The 16158-nt window shown below is 35.0% G+C and overlaps 2 protein-coding genes across 2 annotated transcripts; both read right to left on the bottom strand.

Moving 5' to 3' along the window:
* Positions 1-77: 77 nt before the first annotated feature.
* Positions 78-3047, bottom strand: LOC112512676 (60S ribosomal protein L14-2-like). The gene is made up of 5 exons (XM_025118760.1): positions 2968-3047; positions 2771-2872; positions 1390-1519; positions 1195-1307; positions 78-257 (listed from the first exon to the last, which is right to left on the bottom strand). The coding sequence occupies exons 1-5, from the start codon at positions 2968-2970 to the stop codon at positions 201-203; spliced, it is 405 nt and encodes a 134-aa protein (XP_024974528.1). The 5' UTR covers positions 2971-3047; the 3' UTR covers positions 78-200.
* A 2157-nt stretch (positions 3048-5204) lies between these two features.
* Positions 5205-12552, bottom strand: LOC112512663 (casein kinase 1-like protein 9). Its single transcript, XM_025118737.1, has 14 exons — positions 11925-12552; positions 11777-11817; positions 9964-10033; positions 9378-9526; positions 9201-9296; positions 8639-8709; positions 8372-8433; positions 8200-8263; positions 8023-8107; positions 7392-7518; positions 7205-7278; positions 7057-7120; positions 6195-6310; positions 5205-5721 (listed from the first exon to the last, which is right to left on the bottom strand). Exons 1-14 carry the CDS (start codon positions 11998-12000, stop codon positions 5473-5475), a joined length of 1344 nt encoding a protein of 447 aa, XP_024974505.1. The 5' UTR covers positions 12001-12552; the 3' UTR covers positions 5205-5472.
* Between the last annotated feature and the right edge of the window lie 3606 nt (positions 12553-16158).

Genomic DNA, 16158 nt, shown 5'->3' with positions numbered 1-16158 from the left:
TTAAAATGAAGTTGGTTATTATTATAGAGTTTTGTAATTAATCCAAAAAAATAAAGATGCCAAAAGATAAAGCAGAAGACACAGGCAACAAACAACATAGTTCAAAATTGAATCGGCCAAAATTCTAACAATCACTTGTAAAAGATTAAACACAAGCTCCTACGAACCAACTCGGAAACAATTCGACCACAAATAACAAATCACGCCGTGGTCTCCTTCTTAAGTTTGGCTAGCTCTTGCCTAACGACTCCCGCCTCCTGCAAGATCAGAAACCACATACACAATGAGGATGAATCATCGAACATAAAACCATCATCTGATTGCAAAACAAGTAATAACATAATTTTCCAAACGGTGAACATTCTACGGCACCATCCAAGGTAAAAGCTCGATAGATGCCTTATTTGTACAAGATAGAAAATGCAGGTCATTTTGTACACTATGGGTGTACATGCCAACATGTGCACACGTCGACCGATCCCATGGGGGGCTATAGATAACTAGTAGAAAAACACCTAGTGGAATGAAAAAACTCGAACTGGCAACCTACGGAGAGAAGCCTCCAAGTCCAAGGCCTACCCTTTATTTGCCAGTTGAGTTGGCCTTCAAGTGTTTACTTCCCATGAGACCCTGAAAATAAAAGCTAGAAAAATCTCCGGTTGCCCTAAAATAACTAAAACCAGTGCCCTATGAGGAGCAACCCCATAGCCTAGCCTTTTATTTGTCGGTTGAACTGGCCCTGAGTCCCTGACATGTCTTTTTCCCATGGGGCTGCAAAAAATGAACATAAGAGCTAGGAAAATCCACGGTTGCACTAAAAAGTCTCAAAATGGATCCCTATGAGAAGGAGCCCCAAGGCATATAGCCTTAATTTGCCCATTGAGATAATGCTCACATGTTTTTGTCCCATGGGGCGCTGAAAATAACAGCCTAAATATCCCCGGTTTCCTTAAAAAGACTCAAACCGGCAACCTAGAGGGAGGAGCCCCAACAACTGCCCTTTATTTGCCAGTTGAGTTGGCTCTCAACTGTATTCTAATGTACCGATTGAACAGCCTCAGCTAGTGTACGACATTAACTCACTGCCATCAAACGAAAAAATCTTGCTAATCAGAGTGTCTAGATTCTTATTGAAAAGCAATCACATGAAGTGCAGATCAAGCCCAAAAGAATGTAGCAAGATGAAGTACAAACCTTTATCTTTGCCAACATAATCTTAAACCTATCAAAATCGTTAAGGGAGGCTCTCTTCTTTTGAACAATGAGTTTTCTTCCCCACGAGCTGCTTTCCCACTTGTTTTTGACATCTGCAGACAGTCAAAAACTTAGTGATCTAACCGGCCACAAGCATACAATGAGCCACGACCATTCAACCAATGTGATACATACCAGCAGCCTCCAAAGCAGCAACAAGAGTTTTCTTGTTTGGAACTCTTTTGATGTCGATCTTGATGTCTGTGAGTGTTAGCCTCTTAAAGTTCAATTGGCTCCTCACCATGTCAGGAGCATCAACAAGAGCCTGCATATCAAAAAGAGGAGATTCAAAAAAATGCACACAGTTGGCCACATATTCATATATAGTTAATCAAATTAGATACAAACTCCCTCGTTAACAACAAATGCAGTAGCTGCATGAAGGTATTAAAGGTGAACAAAAAACAAAGATAAATCACACCAACTGGAACAGTACGGGTGCATTTGGAACGCGGTTGGAACTGGGCAAGTGATGTAGGCAAGTGAAAGAATTGTAAAAGTTTAGGGTTTTAATTTGACATAAGTAGTTTAGTGCTTTACCAATTTTGTCCCTACCCCTTAATTTTTGTTCCATTTAATGTGGTGAGACAAAAAATTCATTTTTGTTCCATGAAGTGATGTGTCTAATGTACTGCCGAACATGGGATGACAAGTTTTTCTGTACTGTCTATCCTTCCTGCCACGCATCATGAGAACTCATTGTTCTCATTCATTCAAGATATTAAAGGAGTGAACCTATTACAGAATCTAATTAGTAAAAATGAAAGTAAAAGTTTTATAAGACTTGGTCTTGATTCTTGAAATTATACTATAATGGAAACAGCAGCCCTAGTAGGCATCTTTATATCTGGTTTATCATTACATGTAAGTTTTACTGGGTATGTCTTATATACCGCTTTTGGGCAACCTTTTCAACAACAAAGAGATCCATTCAGGAACATGGGGACTAATTGAAGTAATGAACCTCCCAATATAACAATCCGCAATCGCACCCTATAGGAACAAAAGCTACCATCCTGAGCAGTGACAACCTACGACTATATAATCTGACCTTGGAGAACAAAAGAGAAAGCTTCCTCTCGGGAATATTAAGACGAAAAACTTTGTACTGCCCGTTAATGTTGTTATCTCCAAATTCTTTGATATAACCATGTATAATTACTATAAGTTACTCGAGAACATAGAGAATACATATAAAGTAGATAGAAACTAAAACTTGGTTTGTTTGGTCTCAAAACACGATGCAGAAATCAAAAGCAAGACAAACAACAAAAAGCATCAAGCTCAAAAAAGTGTTGATTCAAGTTAAACCTCGAACATCAGATGATATCACAAAACCCTCTGACACAAACTACAACTTATGCTAATTCAAATGAACTAAAACATCAAACATCGACCTAAAAAAGCATAATTACGATACGTTCGCAGAGGCAAAATCAAAATAATAGGTTCCGATGATCAAATCAGAGTAATAATTTAATCAAATATTAAGGTGTTTGTAAAACAATGGAGATACCCTGTTTTGATCAATGACGTCGACGATCACTACGAGCTTTCCATAATCCTTTCCATAGTTAACGAGGCCAACTCTTCCGATCTCAACGTACCTCTTGAACGGCTAAATCAAATTATACACAAATTTATTAAGATTTAAAAAAAATCATCTCAATTACACAACATACTATAGAGATACAGCTCAGAGTTACATTCTACCATTTTCAGGCGTTCAGTTGCAGAGCGCCGTGGAGAATGGAAACGGTGGCGACGAAGACGATGAAAATTAGGGTTTTCGACAGAGGAGGTATTTAATAGTTGGGGCTATTGATTGGGCCTGGCTCCTGTTTTTAATTAAAATTTTGGCCCAAATTTATGGGATTGTAAGTAGAAAAAAAATAAATAAATAAGAAAGTAGAGATTGCAATCTCAAGCTATTTGGTCACGTGGAGTGTTCAAAAGCCCGATCAACCAAATTTAATCCAACGTGAAATAATTCAATCTGAAGTAATCTGATGTTTAATCGAGTTGTAAAATTTTCAAACTATAGGTATTGAGTTGATATTGGATTACTATTACTTAAACTCAATCCAACCCGATATCTTTTTTATTTCTTGGATTTAATATGATTGTTGAATTTATATTAATATACAAATTAGACAATTAATTATCACGTACGTTCTTCATATACACATATTTTCAATTCATTCGCATTTTTATATAATCATTCGTATATATGTTTAGTAATTGTGAACATATATATATAGATTGAGAAAATTAATTGAACGTGATATACGTAAGAAGTATAGATAGCTTGTATCAAATAGTTGATAATGAAAACGAAATTATGAGTAGAGAAATAACATATTAAAGGTTAGAATAATATCTTAATGTACCAAAGTATCAACCCGACCAACCCGTACGATTTGGGTTGGGTTAGGTTGCACTTTGGTTTGGTTGAGTTAAGATTTTTCAAACCGTAAGCATTGGGTTGGGCTGTTCAAATGTCTTTATCCCAATCAACCCAACCCATGAACATCCCTAATGCTATAATCGGATTGCCAATTTTTTAATATTTTAATAGACATGTCACATTGTTATTGGTCAAGTTTATATTCTTTTTAGTATAAAAGGTGTTTACTATTTATCCCTTCCTCTATAAATCTTTATATTTTTTGTCGTCTTCGGATCTTTAAGAAATCTTCAAACCACTGCTCCTAGTGACCGGATGATAGAAAAGCACGGTTTGTCCAAAAGAAGCTCGTCATTAAAGCTATTTTAAGCACGGTTTGTCCAAAAGAAGCTCGTCATTAAAGCTATTTTTTGGGCCTCGAAGTGGTTTAAACCGAAAATGGCTTGTTTTCTAGTCAAGTCAAGTATGCTCATGATATCCCTACACGTGCTGGCCTACTCGACTCCAAACCCGTGGGCACTCCTATTGATGCTAATATTACTTTCTCTGCTACTGGCACAGCTTTCTCGGATCCCACACTTTATCAGTCGTGCTCTTTAGTATCTTACCATTACAAGACCAGATCTTTCCTATGTTGTTAAGCGAGTCAATTCCTTCATGCTCCCATAGTTGCCCATTTCCAAGCGGACCAAGGCAATGAAACAACTCTTGCGTTATGTTAAAGGCACTTTTTCCTACGGTCTTTCTTTTCAATGCCTACCTACGTCTCTACTTGGTTGCTTCGATGTTGATTGGTAAATCGTTCAAGTTGTGAATCCGAGTATCGCACCATGGCAAACGCTGCTGCTCAGATTGTTTGGATTACACATCTTCTTCGCCATCTTCATGCTTTCCTTTCGTGATTCTCTTGAATTATATATGGATATCAATATACTCATTACAAATCAAGTGGTTGGTCGTTTATCAAACACTTACTCGGATAAGTGTTTACCAACTCACATTACTTCACCAGATGAATATGGTAAGAACCAAAAACCTTCTCAATCTATACAAACAGATTAATCAACACATACAGTTTTTTCTATACATCACCTAATGGAAAACCAACCAAACACTCATCACTTTTAGTGAAATTTGAATGCTTAACCTTCTAGGAGGTTAGGGGCCGTTTACTAAACATTTATCCGGGTAAGCGCTTACCAAGTCATGTTACCTCACCGGATGAATATGGCAAGGACCAATAATCTTACCGGTAAGAGCGAGACAATGGCCATGAATCTTACCCGGTAAGTGAGGGCAACGACTCTTACCACGGTAAACGCTTACCGGATAAATTGTTGCATAAGATGTCGTTTTAATGGACTAAAATCTTACCTGGTAAGTAAATTATAGTGTTAAATTTTACCGGTAAATACTTACCGGATAAGTGTTGGGTAAACGGCCTGTTAGACTCTACTATAACGTAGAGATACTGTTAGACCAATGACCTTTTGCTTTTTTCATGAATTTAATGACAAACAAAAGTCGAACGCCATGTTTTATCGTCTCTTGTCAAATCGTTTGAACTCGAATAAATCACAACAAACGACTCGAAAAGGATCCTTCCCAAAATCACCAAACCCGACATTCCAAAACAAACGAAAGAGAAAAAATAACCATCGTAGTATTCAAGTATAACCGTACAAGAGCGTGTACAGTGATAATGACGAATACACGCGGGTCATGCACAGCCCGAGAACTCCGAAAAATACGAAAGAGAGCCGAAAAACATAAATCTCGTCATTTTTTACTTAACGGTGATTTTTTTATCGTTACTTCCTGATTTGTAGGAACTCGAAGCTCCTCAGAGGATCTTCGCGTCCACCCTTTGAGGTACGGCTCGGTTTGGTCTCAAGGCCTCTTTGAGTAGTAGACATTCGGCCCCCGATGCTCGACACAATCCGGCTTGACGATTGGCCTTCCGTAGCTTCAGCTGACGAGCTCGGTCTGGTGCCCGAGACCACACCATACTTCGACGCGCTCCCATTTCGAGACGTTCGCACTTTTTCGGAATCAGCTTGCTGCAAATCAAATAACACCATCATAATACCATTTAGGTACAAATAGGAGTGTAAACAAGCCGAGCCGAGTAGAAAAACTAATACCAGGCTATAACTCGAATAACCTTTTCAAATTAGGGCTCGAGCTCGATGCTCGTCCAAGGGATCGAATTCGCGATCGATTAACCCTTTTGTTGGTTTAAGCTCGATAATATTTATATTTTTATCGTATGATACAGAACATATGAGCATGTTTGGCTTGAAAAGGCGCATGCTCGAATGTATGTGAATATGAATCTGTTAACAACTAGAAAGCCATTATTGACTTTCCCGAAATCGACATAATTGACTTTCCCTCAGTCAAACCACGTCGACTTTTCCCTCCGATCAAACCCACAACTTTTCTCTCTCTTAGTAAAAATTTATGATGTGTCTTCACGTGATTGGTGGACAGGGATGAAACAAGGTTTTATTCAATAGTTACAGAAACTTACCACATCCTTTGATGAAGGCAGATCTTCAGAAGTCCGGTGTCTTGCATGTTCATAACGCCCACCGGGTGTGGGATTTCTTCTCAAGTATGCGTCTCCTGCACGGCCATCTTGTCCAACTGTTTAAAAACACGGGGCGTATTAATATACGCACATATACATACATATACAAACAAGTATAATAGCAAACGAATGACACCCGTCTTCAATTAAACAAAAGGTTGGAATTTGAAACTAAATCGGTAAGGTATTCACATGTGATATAATTCATTTAAATCTATATTTGAAAGTTCTTTAAGATAACAATGCATATTCACATGTGAATACCGCTTTAGTTCCTCAAAACTCAACTGTCATCCACAATATATGAAACTAAGGGTTTGTTTATTAGCAGCTTAATGAGCTTAATAGGACTCACAGCTTATTCGATCAGCTGTATATGACTGTTTGGTAGTGGCTTAATGATTCAGAAACTAACTTATTTAGTAAGCTTCTAGGGGGAGCTTTAATGCTCTATGCAGAAAACCAAGTTTTTTTTTCCAAACCTACCCACTTCATATTAAAAACCACGATCCTTCCATCTATGAGAAAACCCTCCCAAACAAAAACTTTCAATCTATACAGATAGGTTGATCCACAAACAACTTTATCCATACATGACTTAACAGAAAACCAACCTAACATCCCATAAGTCATATTCACATGTGAATACAGGCAGTGAACATGTAAAAATACCCGGTTGATCAATTTTCTAGATTCTGTTAAAGAATCAAAAGAAGAAAGTATAGTAATATCGGTGTCATATTTAACTATAGCAAACAAATAACATCCATCTTCATTCGAAATTATAGTTATAAGCTAATACCCGGGGCTCCTCTGTGCTTTTCTGCAGATGTTCCAGCATTTAACCCCGCGTTACCACTATGATGCTGCAAAAAAGACGCAGAAAATTAATATTACTTCTTCAAACGAACAGCATAAATACGTAAAAAGTTACTTTTTATGGTACCGACCCGTCCTCTGGAGCTGGCACCTATTTGAGGATACTTCAATACAGTCCAATCGAAGACATAGTCAAACTGATAGCCTGAGATACGAACATCATGAAGTTCAAATAAAATAATCAAAAATGGCAGAATGGATTCGATCAATCGAGCATATGGGGATTAAAGGTAGCGTAGTTATGGACTTCTCTTTCACCTTCACGAATAAACAAGTCCCGGAAAAGCCTCTTCAAGTACGAATAGTCCGGTTTATCCTCAAACCGCAACGATCGACAATAGTGAAAGTACGATATAAACTCTGATGGAAATGATTTACATAGTACCTATCAAACAACGGGAATTTCAACTATCTTTTGAAGTGGCAGGGAAGCATAAAGACACAAGAAGAAAGGTTCATTTAAGGAACGTAAATAACATAATATTCATAATGAATATGAAGAAATATACACTAGTTGCATACCCATCCAATGTAGCGGGATGCAAGATTGTATTATAAACTTTGAAATTCAGTTGGTTATTAGTTTGTTTTATAGAGTTCCAAGAGCTTTAAAAAATTATGTGTATGCAGTAATTACTTGTAAACTTGAAATTTAGGGGATTATGCATTACTAAACAATACGTCAGACGTCGGTACCTAATGTTTAATGTGTATGATATAGTATAGATATAGATGAATGAATGAAATTCAATTATGAATATCATGAATATTCATTATGAATATTTGGTTCACGGTTCTGAAAATACATACGAGAACCTGTCCCCACTTACATATACATATATGAATTTATATTATCCATAGTCAAATGATACATGCACATTCACAATACCTCTATCGGAGTCAACATTTTCTTTTCGCTGATCTTGTCGTATTTCTGCTTCTTGTTTCCCGCTTTCAGTCCCTGCCAAGGAAGGCTAATGCAAAAAAGACAAGCACAAATCAAATCAGGGTGCAGAGACAACAAAGAAAAATGACCGACAAATAACAACAAACTTCATCTGCTGACCTTCCTCTAATAAAATACATAAGAACGTAACCAAGAGATTCAAGATCATCACGTCTACTTTGTTCTGCACGTTCACAAAAAGATCGAAACTTTATATGGTATAGAAAGCTTTTAAAAACCCGTCTTTCATTAGAAGAATACTCGAAATTTTGAAGTGATGTAACACACTCACCAACTCCAAGGTGCGTGTTGACACTAGCATAACGAGCCGTGCCCGTGAGATTCTTGTTTTCCCTGACAATTTTCTAATGAGTTTAACATCGAATATAGACTGATAACACCTTCTCAAAGATTGCGAATAGACATAAACGGGTATGAAAGTAAAGAAATAATAACTTTTTTACATCTCGAGCCAATACGTGTCAAGTCGAACATTACAATTTTCATGTGAAAAAGAGGGCACCAGCAAAAGAAAGAACCGAGTGGAAAGATAGGTTACCTATATGGTATGTGTTTATGAGTTTGAAGATCCCTATATTTTTTCGCTAGGCCAAAATCAATTGCGTACACCTGTCATAAGAAACGGCCGTGAAAAGATATACAAATTGGAATTTACAAAGTGCTTTTAACATACTAGCTGCAATACACCCAACTCAAATCATGAAAACGGCCTCTTTGCAAAATGCAAAGGAACGCATTTAAAGATTTCCATTTCAACACTAACAAACCACCTTTATCAAACATTGAACATACACTTTGAAAAATAAAAAGAAGCAGAACAAAGTTGGCATAAATTTAAAAGATCTTTTTTTGGGATAACCGTCGCCCAATAATCCTCGACATGTGCGAAAGCTTGCACGGAGGCCCAATAACCAAAAGATATTATGGGCATCTGTGCCAGCTTTCGCACACCTCAACTAATCCCATGAAGCCCTGAAGATAACAGCAAGGAAAATCGCTAGTGGCCCTCAAGATAACAGCTAGGAAAATCCCCAGTGGTCCTAAAGATAACAACCTATAACCCTGAGGAGACTGGAACTAGCGACACCTATGGAAATTACCTGATTGGCTTTGCGACCGAGGCCCATAAGAAAATTATCGGGCTTCAAGTCACGGTGAAGAAAACCCCTTGCATGCATGTACTCAACTCTATTTAACTGAAAGATCATTAAATGAATGAGAAATGATCTATAAGTTGAAGAATGATTTTATAAAGACGAGTTATCATGAACACTTACTAATTGATCCGCAAGCATTAGGACGGTTTTCAAGGTGAACTTTCTATTACAATAGTTGAAAAGGTCTTCAAGGCTTGGTCCAAGAAGGTCAATAACCATGATATTGTACTCACCCTCAACGCCAAACCACTTGAGGTTAGGTATTCCCGCTTCATTGACAACACAAATATATGATTTGGTTAATTAGCACGAAGTGACACGAGTGTGTGCGAGGGTTCATCATAAGAAGTGTCAAGTCAAATATATAACCTTGTGAAACTAATATGAATACATGCATGCACATACATAGGGGTAGGTTCAAATGAGAACCGTAAATATTTTGAAAACAACTGTTCATGTTTTATTCATGATGAATGTCGTGAAAGATATTCATGACGAAAATTATTAATAATGAAAATACATGATATTTATGAAAAAATGCATGATATTCACATGATGAATAATGTTCAAGATTCTTTAGAGTTATTCATCATGAATAATACATTAAACAAGTTCTAAAACATTTATGGTTCTCCATTGAACTTTATACACACACACACACACATATACGACAAAATCCCAAGTTACAAAAGAGAGAGAAACTCACTTCCTCCTTGGAGAAGCCTATATATCTTTGATTCATAATGAAGTTGAGGATGCCTCGTCTTCACAGATTCCTGTAGGTTGCAATAACAAAAAAATATGAGTTCCTATACTCTAAACTGGGGGAGGCGAGAGGAGCGGATCTATAGCCACAAAGGGGTCTACACGTATTACCTTCAACTAGACACGGTGCATATAAATATAGCATGTTCATCATGAAGAATCTCCTTTGGACATATGAGTGCCACCATGAAGGTTCTTTGGTTTAATAAGCAACATATTCATAATTTTGTTAATCTACTTCAGCAAAGTGATGTCTTTTAAATACTTCAAACAAGAACTCCTTAAGTTTTTTTGGTAACCCTAGTGTCCAGGCCAACTCGAATGCACCTCGACTAATCCCATGGAGCCCTGAAGATAACAGCTAGAATGTCCCTAAGGAGACTCGAACCGGCTACATAGGGAGGAGCCATAAGCCTAGCCTTTATTTGCGATAAGATATAAGGTTATAAGAGTTAACCAAAAAACTAAAAGATGAGAGTTTCCCATCAACAAAACCATAAACATATGGTGCAACAGAAAAGATGGAACTTAACTATTGTGATGTTGGACAAGGAGTTTGATTTAGATTTACACGCAACATGAAGTTCTTTTCTTCTAAGAGGTATGACTCGAGAAACCACCCTCCACACTTTCTTTCCTCTGAATCAAAATTAAACAAATGAAGTTTTCTTTGTTGACATAAGATCTAATAGTATAAAGAATCAAAGGTCACATAAAATTCGCCCCTTTTTCTATATCCCTAATTACCCCTAGCCCTTAGGGGCATGTGAATTACCTCCCAATGATGGCCTTGGGACCAGTATTGAGGGTGGTGTCATACTTTTTTTTTGCAAAATAACCCAGTTGAAGCAAACCTACAATTAGCTTTTTGGGAAATCTTAGAACGAACAATATCTTTCACTTATCGCTTCCTATATTTATTACTGTGTACGATGGCATGTAACCGTAACTATTATCGTGATTATGAAGTAGACATAGATGAACCAACATGAAGAGTAAGCGAGTAACTATATAAATAAAGTAAATGGTACAAATAGAAAACCACGATTAGCAAGAAAACAATATGAAATGTCCCACTATGGTTTCGAAAGGAAATCCTACAATTACATAAACTAAAAGGGAGATTCATAAGCCATGCTTAAGATAATTAACATCACATACTAATACCACGCCAACAAACACTTTTTCACACGCAGTGATTTTCACGAAAACAATTGTTCTACCCTTTAAGGTAGAGAGAAGGTCTACTTACATCCCACCCCCAGACCCTACTTCCAAGTGAGACATGCGGAGTGTGTTTTGTTAAGTTTAGTTTTACACTAATACAATGCCATCAAAACTTCACCCCAGAAAAAAAGATATTTCTTATTTGTTATCGATTCTAATTTACCTTTTTAACAAGATCAAAACAATTAAACTCATATAGCAACCTAGTTTGAAAAATGAACATAATAATCGGTATAAAATTACCGAATGATTTACTCCGTTAATCATTATACACTTTACTTTTCATCGCAAACTAACATAATAGTATGCAAGATATAATGATCTTCGACAAGTAATGACGTCATAAATGCAACCATACATCACACTTCTTGTCCAAAATGTGCCTTCTTTCTGCAAATGAGTGTGTGTTTGTGTGTGCTTTTCTATTTTTCCATTTTTGCAAGATCAATGGTATGGAAATCCAATAACTCATAATGAATCAAGCAATCATAAACACCAAAACCACCATCAGGAATGGAAGTCAATACCAGTTTAACAGCTACTTCTTCTCCACTTTGAATGTTGACACCTGCAATATCATCAAACAAGAAGGATATCAACAAACAAGAAACACACACACACACATTTATATATATATAATAACTGCAATTGATTTCTCAAAATTTAGAATTGTACCTAAATAGAGTTCACCAAAGGATCCACTCCCAATTTTCCTTCCAAGCTTAAACTTTCCACCAACAATATGATCCATGATGGTTTCTTGAATTGACTCCCCAACTTAACAAAAAAACCGTTCAATCGCCACTCAGATCTATAAATATATATATATATATACCTAATTACACCTCAATTAGGGTCTGGAAAAAGTTAGCCCCGCTTGATCAATTTCATCAAAATCAGCCAAATCAACAATCGATTATCGACCCACGCACCAAAATTAAAGATACCCAATTAAAGAACAAGAAAAATTAGCAGACCCTAATCTTTAATTTAAACGAAAAACTACATAATTATCAATCTACGAACCCTAATTCTTCAACACCCACTAAAAATTCAAAAGCATCATCAACGCCAATTGATCAAAGATTACACAATCTTTTTATTGGGTATACGAATGAAGGAGGATTGAAGAATCAGAAAAGGGAAAAACACAAGATCTTTTTCAAGAATACGATTGATTTGTGCTGTGCAGAGTAAAATGCGATGAGAGAGAAACAGAATTACAAAAACAGTGATTGTATATACATATATAATATGTATGTATATGTGTAGAGACTCAAGAAACGTGAAAAAGAAGAAGAATGGGGAGGGGGGAAGAGAGAGAGAAAGGTGAAAAAAGAACGATGGATATGTGAGGAGGATGTTGATGAAGCAGGCGTCAAGATTTTGCTTTTGCTTCCATCTCTTTTTTTTCCTTTTTGTCTCCATGTTTGAATTTTGTTTATTTAATCATCGTATCTTCATTCCACAAACAAATATTGTTTTTGATACGGTATCCAAATTTGTAGGTATCACATCAAATTTTCAAATTTATCATAAATATTTGACTAAATTTCGTTTTTAGTTTATGTGGTTTGTTAAAATTTTGATTTTCGTTCTTATGATTTACAGTTTATTGTTGTTTTTAGGGTTGTTTGGCAGTTACTAAATGATTAAGTGATCAGCATGATTAAGAGGCTTTCACCATATAATAGAAAATTAAATATAATTGTTTGGTAATTGTTTACAATGAAATTAAGGCGCTAAATGGTCAAGATGGACTCATRATACAAAATCATTCAGAGGGATTTAAACCATTAAAAAGCAGATTTTTTTTCAAATAAGATTCATCTGTTAACGATTTAAAGGTTGCTTCTTAATGAAACTATTGAGAGGTAAACAAACAACCCTAGTTCATGTGGTTTAAGRTTGGGCTCCAAAATTAATAACAGATTCGAATCCAATGAGAAATAAAAAAAATCYTCTTGTGACAACGGAGGTTCAAATGYGGTGATTCCGGGTTATCCRCAAAACGAATAGTCGCCCTAGAATTAGTTGGTTTGTATAGCGGGTTGAATATTCATGTTAATTAAAAAATGTAGCAGTTTAACCTAACAATGAAAATAGCAATAAATTACGAATCATAAGGATTAAAATCGTAATTTTTAAACCACAAAGATAAAAATGGGAATTATTAACAAACTATGGAGATKAAAATCGTAATTTCACATTAAAAAATATGTATTTTCGTCCATTATAACATAAAATCTTTATTTATTATATATTCGGATGCAAAATTTTATAGGAAATTTTTCAAAATAACTAACAAACTTTTATGTTTTGATTGATAAAGTTTTAAACTACTTTTTTTTTAATAAGTAAATTATTAAGTTTTTTTATTTTGAATGATTAAGTCTTTAAATATTTTTTAATAAACCAGAAATATACTCGTGCAATACAGGAAGATATATCTCGATTTTAATGYTTCGTTTTATTCCGTCTTTGTAGATGTTTTAATATGGTTTTATGTGGTTTTGAGAGATGGATATTGTTTTTATTTTTGAATAAAATATAAATTTGAATATATTATAAAATTTCAAAAATAAATATATCAAATTAACTATTTAAAAGTTTTTGTTTTTTTTATGAAATTCCTTTAGTTCATTTTTTGTATTATTATTTAATTTAGATTTCATAACAAAATAATTTATTTTTATTTAATAATATAACTTTTTATAAGGATAACCATTGAGTATTCTATTAGAATACAATGATTATTCTAATTATATTTTAGATTTTTTATATTTAAAATGAAATGTTTATCTTGTATTTTATTATGTTTATCTGCAGTTAGTTACACGAATTCAAACATGAAGCTTTAATAAGTTGTAMTTATGCACAATTTACTTCTAATCTCAATTTTTAAGTAACATGCATTAATAAACAGTATTTAATGCATAAATAATGATTTTTAAGAGTTTTTGTCAAATACTTTATAATCGATATTTTAAAAATCGGTTACATGCATCTTTTTAATCCAGAAAAACTATCAATAACCGGCTACGAAGTTTTAAAGTAAAGAAAACCTAAATCACTGTCATCATTCCCAAATCATACATCATAAATATCTAATRTACCCAATGTTATCGCTCCCCCTTGTCATTCCATTGTCGTCCGATCTTTATCACCGTCGCTGGGGCCCTGTCATCGATCTCCCTCTTTTTTTATCATTTATTTTTGTTTTCCATTTGTTACCTTTTTTATTTATTTACACGTACTTCATTAAGACGTTGTAAACAAATGAAAATTGAAAGACAAAAAATATTTAAAAAAAGGAGAGAGAAAGATACTTAAACCATGGTGGAAGTTATTGAGCTAGTTCGTTGCTTTGGGTTTTGAGATGTTACAAATGGTATCAGAGCCGATCCTTGTACCATCGAGATGGTGGGGCAAACCTCATCGAGTATGATGAGTCCTCAAGAGGGGGTGTTTGTAACATCTTAGGCAAATCCCACATCRCCGATGACAAGGAGGAAGATTCTGGATAAGCCTGGCGTCAGCTTGACGAGGACGTCAAGAGTTTAAATGGGGTAGTTTGTAACAACTCGTCCCACATTGATAGAATGTGAGAATTGTTAACTCCTTATAAGTCTCAAGCAGTGGGTTACCAATAACTTCCACCATGGTTTTAAGTTGGATTCGAAGTTATTGGGCTAGTTCGTTGCTTTGGGCTTTGGGGTGTTACAAATAAGTGATGACAACGGCTGGTATAGAGAACGGAAAATGATAGGGTGAYGAAGGGAAGCAGTGTCACTAGATGTGAGAGGTTTTAATGACGTAGGATTTGAACAGTAAAATTGATTTAAATTTTTACGTTAAAAACTTTTCTAACAAATTACAAATAGCTTTTTTTTTCTTTCTAAAAGTAGTTTGTTTAAAAGTTAATATACAGACACTTAATCATTCAAAAAAAAAAACTCAATGGTTTTATTTGTTTAAAAAAATAATTTAGAAACTTACCAATTAAAATGGTAAAAACTGATTAGGGGTGTGCATCGGTTGAAATMTAGTGGAATTAGGTGGATCTGATCAAATCATCAATTGGATGTTGGATTTTATCATCTGATCCGATTCGGTTAACCCCGATCCCATCCAAATCTAATGGATGATTGGATCGGATCGGTTTCATCCACTGGATGTTGCTATAGGTTATCCATTTGATTGGATTGGATTTGTCCGGTCTTTTGACCCTTGTGAGACGTTTATTTGTATCAGAGGCCCTGAATATGTAACTGCTCAAGATATCAATTTACCGTCTTATGTACAAATCGTCGATCCAATACTCAACCAATTAATTCACCATTTCAACCAATTATTCACATATTTTCTTAAGTTATTAAAAAACAATGTACATAAATATCAACTAAAAAATATTGTAAAATRTAAATAATTATATATAGTTATTAATTAGATGGTCATTGGATTGAATTAGTTTGGTTTTATTGGATGTCGAACTGTCATCCAAKAACTGACCGATCCGATTTAGATATTGAAATTTTGGATCCGGTCCGATTTCAATTGAATATCCAATTATGGTCGGTCGGTTCTAATTGGATCAAATGACTTTTTGTATACCCCTRAAATTGATCAGATTTTTTTGAATTTTTTAAACTTTATATTATAAAATCATGAACACGTTAGAACTAAAATAATAGTTAAAAAGAAATAATATAGTGTATATAAATGGTCAAGATTTTTTAATGACGATCCAGAGTTATAAATTTGATTCTATTACTTTTAATATTATTTCATGTGGGTTCTATTAAATCGTTAAGAATAGAGTAAACTACAGATTCGTTCATTTGTTTAAAAACACAGATTATGTAGTTTTGAAATGGTTATCATCGTTTGTAAAAATGTCTGAATTTAG

Source organism: Cynara cardunculus (assembly GCF_001531365.2).
Source record: "Cynara cardunculus var. scolymus isolate 2C chromosome LG 5, CcrdV1, whole genome shotgun sequence".
Taxonomy (NCBI): Eukaryota; Viridiplantae; Streptophyta; class Magnoliopsida; order Asterales; family Asteraceae; genus Cynara; species Cynara cardunculus.
This window is presented reverse-complemented; position numbering and strand designations above follow the sequence as displayed.

Excerpts from the sequence above, each read along its gene's own strand:
- LOC112512663 (XM_025118737.1), bottom strand. The coding sequence starts at position 12,000 with ATGGATCATATTGTTGGTGGAAAGTTTAAGCTTGGAAGGAAAATTGGG. Across the intron at positions 10,034-11,776 it reads AAGAAGTAGCTGTTAAACTG|GAATCTGTGAAGACGAGGCA; the intron begins GTATTGACTTCC and ends TGCAACCTACAG. Across the intron at positions 9,297-9,377 it reads TAATGCTTGCGGATCAATTA|TTAAATAGAGTTGAGTACAT; the intron begins GTAAGTGTTCAT and ends ATGATCTTTCAG.
- LOC112512676 (XM_025118760.1), bottom strand. Across the intron at positions 1,520-2,770 it reads ACGTCATTGATCAAAACAGG|GCTCTTGTTGATGCTCCTGA; the intron begins GTATCTCCATTG and ends TTTGATATGCAG. Across the intron at positions 1,308-1,389 it reads TGCTGCTTTGGAGGCTGCTG|ATGTCAAAAACAAGTGGGAA; the intron begins GTATGTATCACA and ends GACTGTCTGCAG.